The following is a 24,585-nucleotide window of genomic DNA, read 5'->3' as shown; positions in this document are numbered from 1 at the left end:
TCCTAACTTCGACTTGCGTCCAATGAATAATATTAATTTTTATTAAAGTAAACTAAGAATATTTATCATAAGACTCATTCTTCATTATATGACGAGAGTTACATTTACACAGAGAGATTATTCAATGGAAAAAGACGAAAAAAGAAACGAAACGTAATCACCCGATGATTTCCCTCCGAAACTCTGACATTGCATCGTTTACCTCCTCTCCCATAGCGTCGCGTCTCGATCGGAAATTGCTAAGGAAATCGCACGGCGGTCGTATCATCGGTAAAAACAGGGACGTCTGTACGCATGCGCGTAAATCCTTAGTAGGTCGCGACGACGGCTTGAACGAACGAACTCGTCCCGCGCGGCTTCCACGGCCAGTCATACAAAGGTGACTCGGGACACAAGACGCGCATAAATCGCCACAATCCTCTAAAGGACCACCTTCCACCTCGCCACGTAAATTCCGTCTCACCGGCGCAGTCGTTGAACGAGACCCGACGAAACATCAACTATCTGGCATGTGATCGAACGGGACCCCGAAAACTCGTCCACGAATGTGTCAAAGTGAACGTGTGCCGCGTATCTATACTCTCACGGCCGGGAAATCCCCGGACAGACGGAAGGAAATGGGCTACGATGAAATAGGAAGCGGAAGACACCGAGAATAATCGTTGGCGCTTACCCCGGCAGGATTCGTCACGTACCGTGCATAGGTTCGGTGGAAGTCTGTGCAGTGGTTGGGCTGTCAGTGCGCGGCAAGGATAGTCGGAAGTTTCGCGAGGAAGCCGCTCGCGCGCGATAGTAGGTCGAGTGCGCGTTCGGCGGAGCTCGGCCGCGTTCGGCGAAGTTCGGCACACTCGAATTCGAAGTTGGTTCGTGGCGGTCGCGCGCGCGCTAAGCGGTCGGTCAGTCAGTCCAGTCAGTCGCACGCGGCACACGAAAGCCTCGGAAAGTCGAGGGAGGTCCGGAAGACACGCGAGAGAGAGAGAGAGAGAGAGAGAGAGAGAGAGAGAGAGAAAGAGAAAGAAAGAGAGTATCCGAGGAGACGGAACAGAAATTTTAGGCGAGGTGAAGGAAAAGGAATAGGCAGACACCGGTGTGATCAAAGGGGACAGGAAAAACAGGGTGAACGGGACGAGTAAACGGGACCGTGGTTCGCGCGTTTCCGGCGCGTTGGAGACTGGAAACCGCTAGACCGATCGAAGTCGATCTCTCCTCGCGGTTCGAAAGTTCGGCCGGGCCACGGTTACGACACGATACCAGACGACGAGATCGTCGAAGGCGGGAGTTGAGAACTGTCACTGATTGTTAGTGAAATAGTACGGGAAAGCATCCGGGAAAGACGAGATGGTGTACGGAGGAGGCTTCGATATGGTGGAAACGGTGAGTCGGTAGTTTTTGTTTGCCGCGGGGAATAAAATGTGGTTAAACGTGTTGGAGTGCACGAGGAATATTGACTCGCGTGCGTATACATGTGTGTGCGCGTGCGTGCGTGTGCGTTGCATTCTTTAGACGTTGAACAGCCGACGGTAACGATCTCTATGGTAACTGTTTTATTACATTCTTCTTTTTGTTTGTATACCTAACAGACCACGTCATATCTATTTAATAAATTAATCACTTTCAATGGCGTCGGAGGTAGGCTCGACAGTACTCGGCGAATCGGCGAGGGGAATCGTGAAATATGGTTTCCATGAAATACTGTTATTATACGGTACTTAATCGATTAATCGCGGAAGAACGTGGGTACGACGTTGTCTTTAGAAAGTGGGGTTAGGTTTTGGATATCTTTTATTAGAATGTGCCATTCGTAAAATAGAAAGTTATTAAAGCTCCGTCGCGAGGTGTTTCGAGTTGCGTCAAAGGTGCCGACGTTCGGTACTCACGCGCGACGCGGCAGCAATTTGAATTTCGCGCCAACTTTGAAATACATTGCTTGGTGCAACGGGTGAACCGTTTTCGCGGGGAAAAGACGTTTTTATTGTTAGTCTGTTATACAGATTGGAATTTGATTATTAAATTCTTTAATTTGATTTTAGAATTTAATATTTATACAATTCTTGAATTTGAAAATCTCGATATCTTTAACACTAGATTCACGGAACCCGTCAATCTGACGGATATTGAATTTTTTAAACATTATTTAGTACCAGCTTAAGTCGATTTTGATTTGTACAATTGTACGAATACCCATTGTTATACTCTAGAAGTTACAATTTTCGCGATTTATAGAGACGAACACAATTTTCTAAGAACAATAGAATAAATGTGGAATAAACGTCTATAAATCTAATGTTAAGATTAATTATTCAATTTGCCAATTCGATATCTTCGAAACTACATTCTCCAGTTCTTTTTGATATAACTACACGATCGATTTTTTCAAAAATTCCAATTCCCAGAAATTGTATTTCACAAACAAACTAGCATACATTCAACTATCACCGAGACTTTAATTTCCATATCAGTGGCGCACTGATAAAGAAGAGAATAGCAGGCTTCGCCATATTCTGAAGTGACAGCTAGGTTGCACTACGCATTCGAAACAAGATTGTATGCGACACGTATGGACGATAATTAGAGATAATTTGGACGAGCCGTTTTAGAAAGAGCGGTTGTTTTACAAGTGAAATACTATCCCATACCCGTCGGCGGACGATAATGAGCAAACACATTAGTACACGAACGTGTTAAAGGTTTGTCGATAAGTGTCTGAAATTAAAATGAACGATCGGATCGTTTTTCAACGGACTCGAGCGTCGAGCGCTTCTAAACGCGTAGCCTCGAAAAACTCGTGCGCAGATACGTATTTACAAAACGGTGCTTAATTTGTATAGCCTGCCTTGACTATCTACGCCGACGGCAAGGCAAGACCAGAAAAAAAAGCTTGCATAATGTTTTCTTTTACGGCCACTACCTTTTCCATTTCCGTAAAAATGCGTATAAGTGAAATATTCATTCTTCGTAAACTAATATCTGCCTATAAAGTTTGAAGAATTGTCCTGTTCATTTTAAAACTGCCTTTTTTTAGCGCTTATTTACTTCGCACTCGTTCTACGAAGGATTCCCATAAGCGTGGCAACGTATTCTGCTGGAAACGCGTCTCGTCATTCGAAACCTGACGTTTTTGTTCGAATTATACAGTGTGATTAGTTGAGAAACAAATGTTAACCCGCGTTTCTGTTCTGTTCTTATCGACTTTCGTAACCGACTTTCATCGATTATCTAATTGGACGTGCGCGCTATGATGCAATCCATGAATAAGTTTCATTTCGAGCAGACTGAATCATTCTGTATCTAATACGGTGCATTGATGATTATCCGTTGAAGAGATGTTCCATAAACTTCGGACACTGAAGTAGAAGTTTCATAATTGAGAGTTTGTCTGGTTTACAGTTTCTGAAAATCAGCTTTTTTCACCGACTTAAGATACATATTGATGAAGCAAATTATCTCGTCAAGTTGGTTCTCGTATGCATAATTCGAATTGGGGATTGCAGTTATTTGTTTGCTGTGCTAGTGATTCTTATTTATAGGCAGTGCAAATTATAAATAGTTGTATGTAATTTGGGAATGTATGAAAGTTTTAACAAATTTCTTGAAATTAAATATTTTATACGACAATGATTTCTGACTTTGTACAAATCAATGGTTAGTTGAAAATATTTAAAACAAAAGATTGAATAGTTACTACGCATGAGTAGAATAACATATCGATGCGTCGATAGGTGACATTTAAATGTAACTAAAATTATTTACAGCTTTATTTACCGATGAGTCGATTTTGTTAGTCCGAACGCATTGTCCCAATTTTATAAAGTAGAGACAGTCCTATCATAGAAAGACGCGAACAGTCAGATGGTCGCGAAGGAAGGCTAACTTTCGAATCTACTACCACTGAATTCTGAATGGTCGTGTACGAGAAATTCACTCGGCTGGTATGCGATGGAAAATTTTTCAGTAAAAATAGAAGTAAAATACAACACTTCTTGAACTTGTGGTCCCGTTAGGGGATGATTCATTCATGTGAAATTGCGACTCGTACGTCACTTGACAATTTGGTAATCTGTTAGCAAGAAATCTTTATTTGCTTGCAAATATTCATTAATATCTTCGAAACGAGTTACTTAATTGTATGTTTTCTTTCTGTTATCAAAGATAAGAAGCTTTTTAGAAACTAACAACAGCGAGAGATATTTTAATTTTAGATTGTAATGTTCTGTGATGTTTTGTATTTATTTGGGTTTACGTTATAACGTATACATAATGATGAAATCAGGAAAAAGATAATTCGTTGAAGAAAGTTATTATTTATCAAATTTCGTTACATTGATAACAAATAAATAATTTTTAAATTCATCGAAAATAAAGGAACAGTTAGGAAACAGATATTTTTACCAAGGAAACGTGAATATGTATAGTATTTACAATCAAAATATTTGATTACGAGTCGGAATTGATTTTCAATAAATCTTAAAATGTTCACAAAACGTTTTTATGAAATTCAAGTTCGTAAAACATCTTCTACGTATTTAACAGCGTCCTGATGGCCTCTCGGATTATTTTCAAGGCATATAAAAGCTTTATCTTGCGACATGCACGAGAAAAAACCGTAACAGTGGGTGAGAATTGATAGGAGAGACCGATTAATTGATTCTTTTTATATCGTCTTTCCTTCGACGTTGAACTCTGCGCGGTGCGGACGCTAAAATTATTTGTTGTTTGTCAACATTTCTTGCAAACTACCCGATAATTGTCTGTCTGGGAATTTCGCTTTCATAATTCGTTCTTCATGCCCGAATGAAATAGTAGCAATCCTCCACTCAAATCTTTACGTTTTACGTAATGAAAACTATTTTTAAGAAGTAAACACATTTCCTGTGGTTCTGCAATTTTGTAATACACTACACTCTCCAATAACATGATTAAAAAGTCATTGAAAAATAACTGTAAAAGTGAGATTTTTATTAAGAGATTAATATAAGCAGAGAAAGAAATTGTACCAGTATTTAAAAAAGGGAATTTAACGCGAGATTCGTAAATACAAAATTGCTAGAACACAGAATTTTTTTACACTAAAACTACCAGTCAGGTTAAAATGACCCATTCCTGATGTCTTCTTTTCGCAATTATTAAAAACATGACAGATGTTTCTCTGTGAAATTATTAAAGAAATTGATTTACCGGTACGCAAACTGAACTGTAAATCAATTGAAGCCTTGATAGATTGGAGTTTCTATAGAGAAATTTCAAAAATTCAATTTAACTGCTCGGTAATTTTAGTGTTAATCATATTATTCGAGGTTTTACTATACGTTAACATTATCTATCGCTTCTGATCGAGGTAACCACTTTAGTTAATAATATAGTTTTCACTACGACATAGGAGTGTTTGTTTTTACTTGTGAAGGTCTGTAACTTTAAAATCGAAGTGCAAGGAAACCTCGTTATGTCGTTCTGACTTCTTTTGTTTTAAAGCAGTGTAATTTTAATAGATTATACGTTGTTAAGTATTTGTAATCAAAAATCCGATTAACAGGCTTATGGCGGGTAAAGTGTTAATTGAAAGCAATATACCACTCTTGTTTTAATTCGAAAAAATTGGGTAGCACGTAGAATGATTATACGTACTCGTTTAATCTTTTTCTTGTTGTCGTCTAGACCAGCGCACAGAAATCTGTCTCCTTAATGCGTATATCCTGTAATATACTTGTGTATTCATGGAAGAGCCCTATATGGTCCGTCGACATGAATTTTACATTACCATATTCTCATATTAGATGTATCTAAAATTTCGTTGCTCCGCGTCGTTACGATTGGCCTTCAGCTCCCGCCTTTGGTCTTTCGTCTCCTTCGTTTGGAACCATTGAGACGTATCTCGCTTGGCACTCAACTACCATACGAGTTAAAATGATCCATTCCTGATTTTTTCATTTTGCAATGATTAAAAAGATAACAGATGCTTCTCTAAGAAATTATCACAGAAATTGATTTAGCAACACGCAAACTGAATTGTAAACCAATTAAAGTTTCAATAGGTGCATTCTTGGAATTTCTATAGAGAAATTTAAAAAAATTAATTTAACTGCTCGGTAGTTTTAGTTCTAACCCTTTGCACTCGATTTATTTTCAATGTTGTTGGGTGTGAACTTGCATTTGGTTTTAGGGAAATGAATTAAAGTAATTTACAGCGGTAGAATTGAACGTTTTGTATTTATTATATTTATTACTATTATAATAAAATTTAATTTTTATAATCATTTGAAGTGTGGAAGTTTTTCAAAGAATTTCCAACGTTCTATAATGAGTTTATATTGTCATTTCCAACATGACATACGAGTGCAAAAGGTTAAACCTTCAAATCTATTATCCACCGAATCCTGATGTGCACTTATTAAAATATTCCTTCGTCTTGTACAAAGTAGTTCATTGTATATTCAATTTCACGATTGTCATCGACTGATCATTAGCAAACTTACCGTGGAAAACCCAGGAAAAATGAAATAACCTGTTTTAATGAAATCATACTGTGCACCTACGTGTACATAGACGTACATTGTACGTCAGCAATTGGAAATGCCAATTATTCGTTCGCTATTTAAAGGTATCTTCAAATCCGGCAAATCCGATGCGTGACAGTAATCAAGAAAATTACTTATTATTTCAATTACAATTGAAAATTCGAATTATTAGAATTTGTGATTTAATGAAATATTGACGAATTTTCTACTGGTGTAGAGGACGCAAGAAATATTTCCTTTGGAATGAAAGTAATGTTATATCATAGTTTTGTCAGTACTCATTTTCACCCTCCATCTTCTATTATAAAAGAGATATTTAGTTACCGATGAAAGGCAACACTGACGCAATACAGTTATCGATGTCTGATAAATTTCAAATCTACCAACAGTTGTCTGTTTCCTAACACTATTCTACTTCACATTCTTTCCTTACTTTCTATACAACCTTCGTGTCTACATATTTCTTACGTTCAAACTTCGAAAACTACTTCCAAAATCAATAAACCCAAACATTTAACTCAAATAACGTCTTTGGCTAAACAGAACATCTCTCAATTTTAGCTCATTCTTGAAGCCACCATTCAAACATAACTAAAAGAAAAGGGTTCGGTAACGAAGGTTCAAACTCATCCATTTTTCCCGCAAGAAAGTTAAGTAATCGATTGATTCACGGACATTCAGTGCCCTTCAATCTCCCGACGCAATATAAAGAATAGCCTGGAACTAACGTAAGAATGAAACCGATTGGTACGTATTAAACCGTCAGATCGAGACAAGAAAGGTGCGTGGACAGAAGCTTCCGCGCATCGTAAATCTCATTGTCAGAGATAGAGGCTGGCTGTGAGCTGGCTCGGACCAGGTCATGCAGACACGCAGCAGGCATACTCTCTCGCGGCTGACCGCGTAAACAGGGTGTAATTAAAAAATCTCACTAGCCGGTCTTTGTGTCGGGCGTTGTGTATAGTTGATGTCCTTGCCGAGGCAATTCGAAATCCTGTCCGGTCTCGCATTAGCGAGGGCGTGGTTGGTCGTTCGTTCCTGGTCCGAGGATAGCAGCCTCGTAGTAATTGCGCCAGGTTCGTTTCCACGACACGACGCGACGCGACACGACACGACACGACTTTCGCGAGCTTGACTTCCTCTCTTTCGTTGATTCTTTCGCCTTTTCCTCGTTGTTTCCCTTGTTGCTCCTCTTGTTCCGTCGTCCCGCGGGAAAGGCATCGCCGCTCCTCGCTCCGTTAACCTTTACCGATGTTTCGCGCTTAACAAGATAATAGAAGCTCGGGGGACGATTACGATGGCGTTCGCCTTTGAATGCAGGATCGCTTATCCTACGTAACCGTGACGATATTAACCCTGCTACGGTCTTCAATTATACGCTTAAAGCGTTCGGGTCTGTGATTGACCCATATATACGAGATTCTTGTTTTTTCTGATGTAAACATTAACCCATTGCCTTACACTGCGTGAGACTCGTGGTGACGATTTTAAATAGATTTTAAGAAATATGAGTATTACTCAGTTTCTTTGGATTCAAATGAAACATTCTTCTGTTATCAATTATTATATTGTAGGTGAAGTATAGACGTAGAATATGCATAGGATTTTTTTCCCTTTTTAATGAATTGTTACTGACAAAGTTGTGTCGATCACAGTGGAAAATAAATCATAGGGTATAGGATTAATGTAACCATTTGTTAATGTAACCATTAAAAAGTAGAAAAGTATATTGATTACGATATATTAAGATTGTTAGCTAATAATATTATTAGCATTTTAAATTATTAATGTACATTATTAATATTTTAATTTATTAATATATATATATTATTAACACCATCTCTATTGAGGGTATCGAAAGATATCTTTTGGAATTTTAATTTGCAATTACTTTCCGAATTTGGTCGTGTATTCTGAATTGACTTTTTGAATTTTCCAATGATGATTGGAAAATTAACTATAGGAAATGCCCAAAATTCAATTGAAGAAAAATTATTAAATTGAGAAAATGATTTTAAGTTCAAATTTCGAAATGTGCCTTTTGGCAGCTTCGGTAGAAATAGTGTTAATATAGATTGAAATATATCAATATTTCAGAATATCTTTTATTCTAAGGAAATCAGTTTGCCTCGTTCAAATTGTTTACTTATAATAAGATGTATGTATGTACATATTTGATGGCATCACCTTTTGAATATACATTTCGCGCGTTTTGCATGTTTTAACGCGTTTTCCTTATCAGTTTCACTGTGTAAGTGGCATCTATTTGCGTTTTTGCAATTCGCAACGTCAATAGCTGATGATGTCGACGCAACAGGTTGTCAAAGTTTTACCAATATTTCATTCATTACCTTCATCTGTGACAATGTTTTCGTCGCTCGACGTACCCTGGTAATAATACATGTTCTGAACTTTCTATATGAAAGATACACTGTTTTTAGAATCACGTACTTTCCATGCACGGTTTATTTTCGTTTTGCTAAAGGGAATGTTTGCATTCAACGGTGATGCGTTCATCGTATCGGAAAAAACTACAACCGTTCATCAATTAGTTTTTCTCGTGGTTGTGTAAGTTGTAACCACCTTGTCAGTTATATCATCTGATTTTTTGCTGTTTTGTAATCCAAATCAACGCCACATATTCCTATCTTCCGTGTCTGTTGCATTTTTACTGTGATGCGTGATTTATGAGAGAACACGGGTGTTTCGTTGCAATATGCGTGAAGTAAAGAATGTATCCTGTTGAAACGCCAATTTCAATGAATTATCTTTTTTATAATTAAAAATTTGGAAAGGTACTAAGCTTATTCTCCTTATCTATAATAATATCTTAATCATGGATCTAATTTATAGAATACAGTAAAATTATTATTATGCTTAAAATTAATTATTACAATATTTTAAATTATTATAATTATATTTCGTTTATATTAATGCTATTTGTGCATGTTACATTGTGAGCTTTCCAAACGTAAATGAAAGAGAAACTGGAATTTTCCTTGCTGTTTTGGCATCTATTTCGGGAATTTTGCATTGGCATAGTTGTATATTCCATGCATAATTTGTCGATGAAATAAAAAGAAGCACGTGGAACAAGATATCATCTGTACTGCCCTAGAAAGTCTCACGTTGCATCTGTACAGTGACAAACAACTTTATGCGTCGTAATACAAGTCGAATATATATAGGTATAGGTACTATCATACGTACAGTAATTTACCTTTCTGACGATAATAAAACAATCCTAACCAATAAATGCTATTTTAGCTTTTCCTTCAACTCTTGTTGCCTTCTGTTATTTTATAATGCCCTTAGACGATAATCTTTTAATAGAACACGAAGAGAAAGAAAGAAATGTATCTGTAACAATTTTAGTACATTTTTTTTAAATAACTGCATATATTTTTTTTAGCAAAATAAAACAAGGTGGATCGATAACAATCCAAAGACCGTGACAGAATGAATAAAGTCATCATAGACGTATAATATTAATGGATTTTAATAGCCTTGAACGGGTTACACAAACGTGATCGAATTTGACTGACTCAAGAGTCATTTCAATCTCCTCGACTATATTAATCAAAGTTTCAATCTAAGAACACTCTAGTCCATAGGCTAGGTCGTCTGATATTATCTTGATTTGCGTCAATATATTCCCTTCAGAAAAAGATACAATAAAATAAAGTCTCGTGATTTCGAAGGTGTGCAAGATGGATGAAACAGAACTTTTCTTTGGACACATTTCAAACGTTTCAAGATAATCTTTCATTTTTAAATGAGGGTAGACATTTCCTTGTCCTTTATAGTCAAGTTATAACATATACTCTATTCTCTGAATACATTCATCTTCTAACGGTCAAGTTTTAGTAGTTGTAGGTAGAATAAAATTGTGAGATTGAATTGCTGAGACGTATAAAGAGATAAGATATCTGAGGAATTTTTTAAGAAGGATCTCTTACATTGAATACATTATTAATTATCCATGTACTAATCAAACTAAAAATTAAGTCAACGATTAAGCATCTATAGAAAAATAATTTGTACTTTTCAAGATAAATATCTATAAAGGAACTATAAAGTAAAATTCATGGATACACAAATATCTGGTATCACAGTATTCGTATTACACCATTATCTATCCATATATATAACTGGTTAACCAGTTAAGTTTAGTTTAGAAAATCTCTCATTGTGCGCGCAATAAAATCAAATGATAAAGTGTATACTCGTCAAACGTAGAGCAAATACATCTATAATATATTCTAACGAAACACTAAAGCAAAACGAAGAAGAATCACATGTTTATCTGAAAAAATAAATAATTGGTCGTTGAAAGAATTAGTACCGTTTTACGTTTTAAGATGTCGTGTATACTTGTCGAACGCAGTTAACACATTGCTGACCGGTCACGAGTTAACTCGTGTTTTCATGCCCAAACGTTGTTGACCGGTCACGAGTTAACTCGTATCTCCACTTGCATCAGCCATTTCAATTTTCAAAACATAGCACAATATCAGATATCGCAAAAACAAAATATTCAAAGTTATATAACAGGTACGTCCAAAGTTTCATTTCAATTCATTATGTATAAGATAAATAATGTATATTGAAGTTTTATTTAGATCGTTTCACTTTCGTATTTAACGCTAGGTTTACGGAACGCGTCAATTTGACGCACATTGAACTTTATAAACATTATTTAGTAAATGTTTCGACGGGTTTAAATATGTATTCTAATTATCCATTTTTAAATCTATAATTTTCAAAATCTAAGTAAACGAATATCAACTTTTTTAGGAACAATAGAATAAACTGCACAATGAATACCCGCAAACCTAGTGTTAATTACGGAATAACCGGTGACATTAAATAGCTTCTGCGTAGAATTGCCGGTCAACGATGTGTTAACACTGAACATACCAGCACTTTCTATACATTTATTCCTACGGTACCCGGTCTAATAATTCATTACAAAATACAGATAAATAAATTAAACGATAAATTTTTCTTACCGAAAATAGAAACAGAAGAAAAGACTGAAGTAGGGAAACTAATTAACCCGATAATATAAGAACTGATATAAAGTTAAATGGGTGAAAGAAAGTTCAGAATTCTTAATACAATTTTTACAAAATTCACAACTTGACCGGTCGTGGTACGCTCAGTGTTAATTACCAATAAGCAAAATGAGAAAGAGATATTCCCGGGACAGCCGGTACAGTTTCCCCGAGCGGCGCGTTCGCGGCGCGCCGAACGCCACCACGCCGTGGCGTCCCTGAATTTAATTAGACGCCGTACGTGCAATCGGATCAGATGAAATTCTTCGGCGCAATTCATTGTTTCAATTGTTTCTGTTCGAAACGAGACGGAACCCGCGCGGTGTTGACCTTCCCGACTTTCCTGGAACACCGCCGCCTCGTTCGTCCCCTTTTGCCCTTTTACCCGTCCCTCACCCTGTGCGCGTTGCGTAGCTTCTTGGCCCGCGAGACAAAGAATTCGCTGTATTATGCCGGCAAAAAGAAAAACGTTCAAGTGCGCCGACAAACTGTTCACTGTGTGTTGCTCAGGTGTCCACCCCCTTTGTTCTCCGGCGAACTTTTCACTCGAACTTGCCGCGGATTTACATGCGCCTGGCACAATACGCGGCAATCATTACAACCAGCGACGCGAACAATGCCGATTTACCGACGAGATTTTCGGGCTTTCTCGCGCGAGCTCTCTGCCGCGATTAGATTCGACGCGAAGGGGTTTCAAGGAATTCGCGGCTTCCGTTTCAACCCTTTACGGCCCTACGTCAGGACATATTCAACCCTTTACCCTACAATATCGTGTAAGACTCGTGGTGAAGATTCCAAATAGAATTTAACGAACGTCAATACTATTCAATTTGTTTGAATGCAAATTACGTATTATTTCTTTGTTATCAGTGATTATATCTTAGAACACACGTCGAGGTAGGATAAGACTGATTTTCTCTTATTTTCGATAAATTATTAATAACAAAGTAGTTACTGTTTTCAGTCTTGTACAGTGAAGACCGCGTGTTATGTTAAAATATACAATAAGGAATAAATATACTATACAATGAAAATTATCGTTTCATTGACAGAAACATAAATATCACGAGTGAAATATTGGCAGCCACAATTATATCCCGGATTTTGATCGGCTAACTGTTAGTGCAAAGGACTGAAGGAATTAGAAAATTGCGGTATAATTAAATTAAATCCTATGGTTCCTAGGGACAGATAGTATCAGATTAACTATAATTTATTTCTTAACTGTGATCGATACAACTACTTTATCAGTACACTAAATTATTTGAAACAGAAATAAGTGGCAAAATCCTTCAACTTTTTGGTTGAGTTTCCAATTTTTTTTAATTATCCTTTAAATATTTTTGAACTCATCTCATTCCATTATCTAAGTGAAAAGTCAAATAAAATCATATAAAAGTTAATGTTATATTCATCCGTCCTTACTCTGCTCTGTAGCAGGTACTCTAAACGATAAAAGATCAAATAAGTCGTTCCGACGTTGTCAACCGTAAATGATATGCAACCGCGCGGACAAACATCGAGCCTTGAAATTATATGGTTCCGATCCGAGAAAGTGGCATTCACGCGTACGGTGCGCGGCTCGATTGCTTCGCTCCTTAACCCCTTGTCTTATAATATCGTGTTAAACTCGTGACGAAAATATTGAACAGAAGTTATCAATCGCAACTGTCATTACATTCAATTAATTTCAAACGATGTAAGGAATACTATTATAATAACAGAATACTAATATTCATTATTTTATGCTGCTTTTTCGACGATGACACTTAAAAAATTGCTTCTAAAGATTACCGTAAAGGAATCATTCCGTTTCCTTTTATGCACTTGAAATTATAAAAAGAAATATGAAGTTAATATACTAGCTATAATTTGCGTTTGAATTCGTTGAATCACCCAATGTGACTTTCGAGAGGAATTCATAAAACTAGAGATTACAGTTTCAACATTACTCTCATCATTAAAAATCCAAATTTAAAACCACTCAGAACGACAGGTATTCAACGAGAAGACCATTATTTAGCACATAAATAACAGAATCACGTCGTATTGCTTACTCGATTACACTCTTTCAAAACAATTTTCAAAACCTCTCCATCATTCCGATACAATCTTTCGCAAGAAGATTCATAACTTCCTGCCCCGATCGCTAAAGAGAGCGGTATAGAAGCTTCTTAAACCTACCTTCCACCTTAATTACAGAAACGTAAAGAAATACGTTTCCTTTATAATCCCAATGTTTATAGCCGTTAAGCTCGCAACGTGATTTCCCGCGAAAGTCGGGCATATTTCGAGCAAGTCGAATATTCGTTGTGAAATTCGTGACTCATCGGATCAGACTCGCGCGTACGATCGGCAAAGAGAAATACTGTCTCGTATGACTCGCGCTGATTAACGCTCAAGACTTAGGCACTGACGAATATCAATGGCATCTCCAATAAGGAGAGGATCAGTCATAAACATCTGTTTTTCAATGAAACCCTATGCATGTTATAAGATAAACGCACCAATAGTTGACCAGTTGAGTCAAATTTTCTGCGCGAATAATAGTAACCGGTTGCTTCTTCGTTAAGTAGAGACTCAATGCGTGAAAATGCTATTTGAACTTCATATATAATGCAACAAAGCGAACTTCTTTGAAATAGTTACATTATTCAAATTTGATAGACATTTTTGAAAATGCAATACTCGCGTCAGAAGTTGACCATGCTTGAAAACAGAACTAGTTACAAATCTAAAACACGTATATACATATTAAACTAAAGTATTTGAAATAATTTAGCATAGTAATATCGGATATGTATTAAAGTAACGCAAGTAAAATTTGAAAATAATTTTACGACGTTTACAGCTTTTATAATGAATCTGTCGTCGTTAAATTATTTTCAAGTTTTACTTGCATCACCTTAAGACCCATCCAATATTATACATGCCAAATTATTTCAAACGCTTCAGTTTAACATATACATTTCATTCATTAATTGTTAAAAATGTAAGGGTATGTATATACAATAACATGCATAAAGTTCCATTTAAAAGCAGATTTTGTTGTCTGGCCCTCTCCTTGTAAATATCACTAGAAAGGCCATTTTACGGAGGCCTGAAAACTTGTCGAGTGAAGCGTTGCTCAACCGTCACGATCGAGCGGCGTGAGGCAAAAGTGACGCTGGTTTACGTGTCGACCGGCGATCTACGATCTGCGTATCGATCTAGAGGCCGAAATCGGGGGCATTAATCAGCGGCGGTGTGCGTATACACGTGGGTGGTCGGTATTGACGCAAATCGTAATAATCGTAGCGTTTGCTACACGGTCTAGATAGATCGCGCGAGGTCGAGGCTTCGGCAAGGCAAGGCAAGGCAAGGCAAGGCTAGGGCGTCGATTTTCGAAAGGCAGCTCCAAAGGTCGATCGCCCCTTGATATTTCTCGGCTCTCTGTGTGTATCGAGAAAGTAACGAACGCGGCGATCCGATCGGTTGCGCCGCTACACAACAAGGAAGGAAAAAAAGAAAGCAGCCACCGCCGCCGCCGCTGCTGCTGCCGCTGTTGCTGCTTCTAAGGGACTTGAAAAGTACGCGGGTTCTCACGATGCCCCGTGTGAAATGGGATTGAAACGCGGCCTGCATGAATATGAGCGATCGAGCTTCCACGTCGTGAAGCCACGGCCGACAAGGGCGGGATACGAGCTATTATTTGTTCGGAATACCCGGAGTACTTACGCTCGGCGATACTATCGGCCGGACTAATGCGCGAAGTGCGTGATACAGAAAATTGATGATTTGTATGCGTTTAGGGTTAACCTCTTGCGCTGTAAAGACGCGCCGCGTCGAGATGGTTTTGTTCTGCAATTGCCAATGACGTCTTGCGCACGTCGATAGTCTTACTGAGTTACGCATGCTAAATTGTTTCCGAATGTATCACTCTCTGCAAAACGATTAACCCCTTGCCCTGTGATTTATGTGTTAACCCTCTGCACTAGATTTATTTCCAACGTTGTTGGGTGTACATTTGTATTTATGTTTAGTGAAATTAATTAGTCATTTGCAACGGTAGAATTCAAGGTTTTATATTTATTTTATTTATTATTTTTACGATAAGATTTAATTCGTATAATTTTTAAAGTGCGGTACTTTTTCAAATAATTTCCAACGTTCTATAATAAATTTTTGTTGTCATCTTTAGCGTGATATACGAGTTAACAACGAGTCAACTGTGATCGATACAATTACTTTAGCATTAATAATTTATTAAAAGAAGAAACAATTTTATACTTATTAATTGCGTTTTACGAAAATACTCATCATGAAGAAACTTCAAGGTTTCATGTTATGAGTATACTCGTCGTAACACAACTAACTTACTTCTCCGATAGAGTTTAGCCACATACTTTTCAAAGAAGTCTCAACAGCTAACTGGTTAACACGTTGAACGATAATCACTAATACTCAACGCTTCAGAATTACTTGGAAACAAGTATAATATGTAAAAGAATTAATATTGAGTAAAAATGTTGAATAACGTAAGTAAGTTAATAGTAGTATAATCTAAGGATTTTAATACCAAATAATTAATAACTGTCCTATTTATCTTCGCTACAAATGAACAAGCGTTACGTAAAACGCTGAAGATGTTCGTTGCAGTTAAAGTGTTAAAAAATCATTCTAATATATAATACGTGCAAAATGAATATTTCTGTTACTTTCTCGAACGATCCGTCTATCGAACGCTAACGTGAAATTTACAGCGATAATTACGAACTGATATCATTTGTTTTATCACTCGAACCTTTTTGCCTCTTCCCATTCCTCTAAGCGGCGCCATTAAAATATTTTGTTGCCACGGGGAGCAGTGCGCGAATACCGCTCTTACCTCTTGGAGATTCCTCGCTTGCAAAACGATTTGCTCGGCTCGTACACTCCCCCACTCTCGCTCCCGGTCTGTTCCTAATGCGCTGGAATTCACGAGAATGGATTGCCATTTAACTTCATTTTCCCCGCCGGCTCTATGTTCTTGAACCCCGCGGATCGCCAAGCAATATTACGCCGAACAGAGATTCTTCTTCCTCCGAAGGATCGACGAGGATTTTTCATTGATCCCTACTACTGGATCGCTCGCCGCTCGATCACTATACGCGAGCCCGTAGAAGTCTGTTATTAAAACATGGTTACACTCGATTAATTAATTCTGTTTTTTATTCTGAGAAATAAATAATTTAAAGGTATATAAATATTTCTTTACACTTCTCGTGTTCTGTTACTACTGGATGATCAATAGTAATTCAGTGTCACGAATACATAAATTGTGTTAATGGCTTAATTAATTCGTGTGAATTTATATAATAGTATATATTATGTGTAATTAATAGAAATCGCGAATAACTTTGCAGAACATGATATTGATGTTTTGCGTTAATTAATTCTTGAGTTATTAGATATTCTTATCCCTCGATATTCCATTTATGGCGTATTCAAATAATATATAGATTAAGTCTAAATACTTTTTACGGTTTTTAGAGTACAATTATGTGAAGTGAATAAATTAAATGACATCAATCTCTAATGCAAAATAGAATATTTGAACTTTTATATCTTGAAGCTATTTTAAGATATAAAATTCGATTAAAGACTACTTTGAATTAAATACGTTTAAATTTCTTAGAAATTTAATGCCATTCAATTCATAATAATTTATCAGCGAATTTCATACCTTAAAATGTCTTTAAAATATAAAAGTTCATTTTTATATCACCAGAAAAGAAATACATATTTAGATATCCTCTTTCACGAGGAACATCCGGTATCGAAGGCTCCAAAGGGGCAATAATCGTTGTCGCGTATCTGAAACTTACCTCACCCTGGAAAACCCCACGCATTAGAAAGCGAGAAGCACTTTCCGGCTAATCCTTCGTTATGTACCTATTTACGTTACGAATACTTTTACCACTTATTCTATCGCGAATCAGGATCTACATTGCAGTAGAAATCTTCTAACGCGCGGCGTTCGCGCAGAGTGAATTACGAATTCGCGGTAATCGGCATTCGCATCGCGTACGAAGCGAACAGTCAGCGGAAGAATATTATTTTCGTAATACCATGTGACTCAGTTTCGCCCATTCATTCATGGAAATAATTCATTCAGTAGCTTTTACGGGTAGTGCCCGAGCGGAACGCGCATAGCACCGAGGAGAGGAATCAGGTAATCGCGTTATTAATCCTTCGCGCACGAAGATTCTTTGAAATATACTAAAGCTTCAGCGAATGAAGCTAAATTATATATCAATTGCTTAATCCTTTCATTTCTGAATATGTATTTTTTTCCCTTAAACCAAAGAGACAACCAACAATAGCTGCTTTCAATTGAAATTGAAGGTCTTCAGTGGAAGAAATAAGATAAGCACTAATAATAATAATTATTTAATTGTTATATTATTATTCAATAATTATTATTAATATTAAACCTATATTAAACTATTATAAATGATTATTATTATTAAATAATTCGGGACAAAAGGGTTAAGTAATAGTAGAAGTGAAAACTACGTACACCGAACTCTTGCTGTTTGACTAATTAACTCTTCGCGTGCCAGAGGAAATTTTCATACATATTCGAGAAATGCCAATTTTAAACAGAGATGCATGATTATTAACAACAATTTATATTTTGGTCAATTTTAATTTAAAGTTCATACAATTTTCACACGATACTAAAAACATGGTAGACTTTCTTTATTACTAATCAAAACGAAAAGAAACCTTCCGCGATATATATTGTCACTCAAAGAGTTCAATCATTTGTTTAAGACTTAGTGTTCTAAATACGAAAATTTCGTCACCCCGAAATGTCCGCATTCGTTCGCAAAAAGTTAACCTATTAGTATCATAAGGAAGTATGGAAAGGTGTGACAGTGACTAGGAAAATTTAGAGTATACGCAAATGGTGCAAAAGGTTAATTCAGGAATCGTTGGAATCGACGTTGATAAGATGCCGCGCAGTACCACGTGGCCTTTGCAGACCGTCGCGTCGTGTTTCTCCGGCGCTCGTGATACGCTCAAGGTTTCATTGTTTGAATATAGACTCGAGCCCGCCTCTTACTTTCACCTCGTTTGCTGCGCGTACACCTTTTCATCTTTCGCGATTGCACTGGAATTCTCGCTGACAATTGACCCGAGCAGAACGATCGCGCACGCGTCGACGCGTCTCGTAAACCGCGACGCCAGCACACTTCGTACGCTAATTTTCATCTTAACCCTTTGCATGGGCTCCACTACGGCACCATTTATAGTCATTAACCCTTTGCGGTCGAATCTCATCGTAATTGCGACTTCAAGTCTTTAATATCTAAAATCGAATACTGCAAATAATCGAATTATTCAACTAACGAGAGACATGCAGTTTCTTTTCTTTTAGTATTTGAGACTTTGACGAATAATTCTAAAATCATTTTGATGACAAGAAATGTTAGAAGTTTAAGTGGTGACAGGGGTACTATGAAAATGGCTTGGACTTGATAGTGTAGAAAATAGCCTAGAGTGATAAGGGTTAATACTTAATACTAGAAACACCGAGCATTTATCGAGGTCGCTTCTGAATATTGCACTTTTATTCAAAGACATTTGCCTCATTTAGCACGGACAATAATCAGTTTCATATAGATTAATTATTTTCCACTTTTCTCGCAAGGATTAGGTTTTGCTTATGATTATGTTTCTGTTCTTTGATTAAATTAGCAGTTGCGACTTCTTTGAAAATGTGTCGCAAAATGTAAGCTATGACAAATGCATTTACTGTGGAAATTATTATACTTTTATATGATATTTCGTGGTGCATTCTGCAATTCTGCACTTTGAAGGTTGCCGTAAGTGCATAGGAATTCGTAGCCTAGCGATGAGTCTATTCATTTTATGTCTTTATTATGGACAGAACGTATACTTTTCCTAATGAACATTGAAGTTCCCGATATTATTTCATTGCAGTGGAAAAAGAGGTGTTTTTACCATTTCTAGACTTCAGTTGCACATATAATGGCAACGATCATCCAGTACAAATTTGATTCGGTACTTTTACTCGATTGGGAAGCGTGTCGAGCGAATCACTAGAAACGTCTGCATTTTTCCTGTCGTTCTACGTGTATACCTATGTATCTGCCATTGCATATCATCTTTAGAAAGCATAGAGGTAAATAGCGAGGCGCATACGAAAGAGCGCGCGCGCAGATCAGCCAGTGGTAGGGTATATACTTACTCACGGTTAATGTTCTGTGACGTTCGAACGTAAGACATCCAAGTGCGACCGGATTCCGCGATCCGAACGACCGTTTCACGCACATCCGGATGAGGAAGACGGTAGGAGCAAAAGTGCACACGCTTATAGTAAGAAACAATAAGCAGCTCTTGCATCGCGTTATGGGAAAATCGCACCGACAGTTTAGCATAACCCATTTTACCCTGGAATCATTGCGATGCTGATAACTAAAATTATTAGAAAAGATATCTTAATACTTAACATTTATTTTTATTATTTTTCCCTTTGATTATTTGACACTAGAAATTTATCTGTTTCCAAGATTTAAACGAACGAATATCAATTTCTCGTAGAACGACAGAATAAACTACAGTAAACGTCCATAAATCTAGTGCTAAAAACATGTCTCGACTTGAATGTGTAAGGTCACGTACATAGGTGAGTTTACTATACTATCTAAATAAGTTTAAAAAAAGGAACATGCCTTTTCATTCATTGTTACCCGCGTACGGTGAAAACGAGGATCAGTTTTCATCTCTTTTCTCAAGTTACCATGTTTTCTAAATGTCACGAACGGAGGATCGTTGTTCACGTTCCAACGGAATACTAATGGACACATTATTAGTTGAACGCTTCTACATAATCGACGGGAAGCGTTTAACTCCGTGTTATCGTTCGTGATTGGAGAACAGAAATTCTTTTGCTCTCAGTGAAGGAACGGTACCCTAAGGAAAGTATACTTTCTACGTGCCGAAAAACGACCGTCTGTTTTAGAACTGACGGAGGAACGGGGGAAATGCGTGAGAATATGGAAAGTAAGAGGAATTTCGAGACTTTCTAGAAAACATTGTGGACAGATTAAAAATTGCTCACATTTATTTCTGTTAATAGGAGTTCTAACGAAGAAATCTTTATATCTTCCTTATGTCAACACATTGTATAGAGTCACGTAAAAGTACCATTATTCGCGTACCGTCGTAGCAATAATAAATAAATATCTGCATTTAATAACATTAGAAAACAAAACGTTTAGTTCTTTTTATGACTGAAAATATTTGTCATTAAAACTCCTGATAATACGTTGAATAATTTTAATAAATACAATTGTAAGCAAAATTCCCTACACACAAGGTAATAATAGTATTATTTTGACATTATTTCCTATTTTCGACTGTAATTAATATTATATTCGTTTACTTACAAATTTAGTTTCTCCTAAAAACCATATTAGATTATAAATATTTTCCTGATGAATACGCCGCACAAATTATATTTCAATTTTAAAAACATCTCGTCTATTATCATTTTAAATTCGACACATCCCATAATGTACCAACAGAAACATAAACAAACAATATCTATTTGAGTATTGTTAAAATGACCACTTTCAAAAGTAAATGTTGTATTTCATCCTTTTTCCCCATTAAATCACATGTCTGTTTCTCGAAGAAATTTCTCGTTAGAATTCTTTTGCGCTCGCTTTTCGTGGAAGCACACAGACTGAGGAATGTGCAGACGAAAACCTAGTTACTTGTTTTTGCGCAAATTGCCGAGACATTATAGATCAGTATCGAAAGTTGTTTGCGTAGCGGGATAACACACGTATCGTTCCAGTTGCTCTCTTATCGTATTATCCGTAATCCAGATTCTGTATACCGTTTTCGTAGTAGACACGGTTCAGCGTGGTTTTACTGTTTCATTGCAACGCGCTGCTTTCATTAAAACGGTTTTCTCGCGTGGGCACGGTTTCGATGGAGGAAAGTTGCCGTTAAACAAAATCTTCGTACTCCTTTTGCAATCTTTCTTTCTTTAAGGAATACTGTCTTTTTCCGTTGGATTGGAAACACGTTTCGTGTGCACACTGCGAACGCTAAGTTTATCCAATTTCTTATTTCACATATTTAACCTGTTAACTGTGGAATTTAGTTTCCATAAAATCGTTTTCGATAAAATGAAAAAAGTGTGTACCTGTCAAACATAGGACACATGCATCTAGAGTATATTTAAATGAAACACCAAAGCAAAAAAAAAGAAGAATTATATGTTTATCTGAGAAAATAAAAAATTCATCGTTGTAGGAATTACTATCATTTCAAGCTGTAAAATGACGTGTATACTCGTCAAACGCAGTTAACTGGTGAAAGCAGCGAATCAGAAACTGTTTTTAAGCTGTGTATCGTTAATTAAGAACAATTATCACGACAAAAAGAAACTCGTATTTCATTTAAATAATTATCGAATTATTATTAAAATTACGCGATTATCGAATCGTATAACATTTCTTGGACTACAAATTATTAATTTTGTTGCATTCTTCGGGACACCGAACATTTAAAATTACCGGAAGGCTAGAAAGATTTTTAAAAATAAAGAGAAATTGTACCACACGGGATCTTTGCTAATGGTTGACATCTTAACACCATTTCTACCGAAGATGTCAAAAGATACCTTTCGAAATTTTAACTTACAATTATTTTCCGACTGTAGTCATATATTTTGAATTGACTCTTCGTTCCCGTAACGATTACAAAATTAAGTATAGAAAATATCCAAACTTCAGTCGACAAAAAATCATTAAACTGAGAAACTAATTTTAAGTTAAAATTTCCAAAAGTATCTTTCGACAGCTTCGGTAGGAATAGTGTTAAGTGCTAATCAGCTGTCGGTACATGTGCCTTAGTTGATCAATGAACAGCGGTAAGTCGTCCTTCACAAAACTCACATTAAGAAGGAAATACATATTCAAACGCGAAAGAGTTAATAACGCTCGTACTCGAAATTAAGATCTCATTTATGCCGCAACGCTGAAAACGTTCGCTCGTTAGAAAACTCGTTATCCCCTCCGGAGTCTTCGTACAATGAAAAAGAAACTTTAATTGGAATATTCAAATGTCTGGAATAAAATGTGGAAGTATAAAGCGCGTATTGCAACGAATTCGTGCGTTCTGAAAAATCGGGGCTACCGTCCCATTAAACAATAAATACGGTAATTTTTCTCGGTGTAATCCAGATAATAACGAGCCGAAAACGTCGCTCTTTCCTTTCACAGTGCACCCGGTTGCATACTCCATTGTACGTAATTACTTACGTGTCAGGCTCATTAGTCTTCATGATCGTCTGCTTTCGTTCCGTACGCGGGCAGAAGAGGAGCGTAAACCACGACGACGAAACGAGGATACATTATCACGACGGAATTTAAATTCGCGAAACGGTAAAATTGAGATAATAACAGTGCCAATAAATATCTTCCAGAAGTAACAAGCGTGGCGCGTTTTTATCCACGGACAAAGACGCGGTTCAGCCGCGTTTCTTGTATGTACTTACGTACTTACGGACAATGAACGCGGTTACATTTTTCTACGTGTGAAAATAATTAGATTGAAAGCGATTATGTGGGGCTCAGGAATGTTAACTAGGAAGGAAAACGTTTAATTATCCCATTATCTATAACGTGTTGTTACACGTGAAAACTAGTCGCCGCGGAAACGTTCGAGGTAATTACAAAATGCGTTACTCGTATGATTTATGTTACAATGGGCCTAGGCTCGTTTAACTTCTTCAACTCTTTCGTAAAAAGATATGAGTGGGTATTTATCTAAACTTTTGAACGGCGGGGTGTGACTTATGAAAATATGAGATAATATTTTGTCGTTTGGAATCTTGGATTCGAGCTTGAATATATTTTATTAGTATTTAGCTAACTCTAAATGCGCTTGAGAAATTGTTAAATTGTTTTTTTGTGAAAATTATTTATGATAATTATAGATATAATGATTTATAATATTTATATGTAATAAAAAATTTCATAGTAATTCATAACACTTATGTATAATTAGAAATTTTATAATAATTCATAATAATTTATAGTTGAAAATTATTTTAAAAAAGTTAATTCACATTTTTCACTTGTTTAACGTGTAATAATTTCATGATTAAATCGCCTATAGATATCCCATCAACTTAACTACCTGTTTTCGATAAAATTTTTAACTACCGAATGAAATTCCCTTGCCTTATGATCTCTTTTATAATTATCCTTGATAAAATTACATGAATGCCATCGTAGTGGCTACAAAATAGAAAGCTGCAACTGAATAATTGAATTATTCAAAGAACGAAGACCGAAACGGGGTTCATTGTTTTGTAATATTTAATAATTCTTTGCATAATTCAGTTTCCTATGGAATGATTTTTGGAACAACGAATGTTCTTCCACAAACGGTTAATACTAATCGGTCTATAATCAATTAATCCCTTATGCTGTGATTTATTTCTTAACTACAATCGATACAACTATCTTATCGTTAAGAATTTTTACTTCAAACGTTACCGACTGATAACGGAAATTACATTTATATGCAAGAAAAGTAAATAACATTTAGATTCGTTAAATTTAGTTTCTAATTTTCGTCACGAGTCTGACACGATGTCATAGGTCAAGTTACTATGACATAATGAAATCGTTGTCAGAAGAAATCTACTTCTTTTCGATTTCAGCCTTTGCAAATTACACCGAAAGGAACTTCATCTCGGTCGAATGGCCGGTCGCAGAGTTTGGAAATTATAAAATCGCCGGGGATGACGGCCATTTTAAAGGAGAAACGCGTCGTGTGATTGTAAAGAACGATTATTCGTTTTCATGGGGATTAGCCACCATTTAAGGAACGATCGTCCGCGTTTCCATCGATGCACAGTTATTTTCTGGCGAGAAGTTGCTCGCGACGCGTGTGTAAGTACTTTACAGACACGGTTCACACGTGAGCGCGAAGAAGAATCG

General features: G+C 36.6%; 1 protein-coding gene across 3 annotated transcripts in view; it reads left to right on the top strand.

The window, feature by feature from the left end:
* Positions 1-331: 331 nt before the first annotated feature.
* The window catches only part of Ets98B (DNA-binding protein Ets98B), a 143,150-nt gene continuing 118,896 nt past the window's right edge, over positions 332-24,585 (top strand). For all 3 annotated transcript variants that reach the window (XR_012999585.1, XM_031980340.2, XM_076371723.1), the window contains exon 1: positions 332-1,374. Coding sequence is in view for 2 of the 3 variants with exons in the window: in XM_031980340.2 (XP_031836200.1) it covers positions 1,339-1,374 (36 nt within the window). In the remaining variant the exon portion in view is untranslated. The remainder of the gene's footprint in view (positions 1,375-24,585) is intronic.

This window comes from Nomia melanderi, chromosome 1 (genome assembly GCF_051020985.1).
Source record: "Nomia melanderi isolate GNS246 chromosome 1, iyNomMela1, whole genome shotgun sequence".
NCBI classification, from domain to species: Eukaryota; Metazoa; Arthropoda; class Insecta; order Hymenoptera; family Halictidae; genus Nomia; species Nomia melanderi.
The sequence above is the reverse complement of the archived record's forward strand: the minus strand, read 5'-3'. Positions and strand labels throughout refer to the sequence as shown.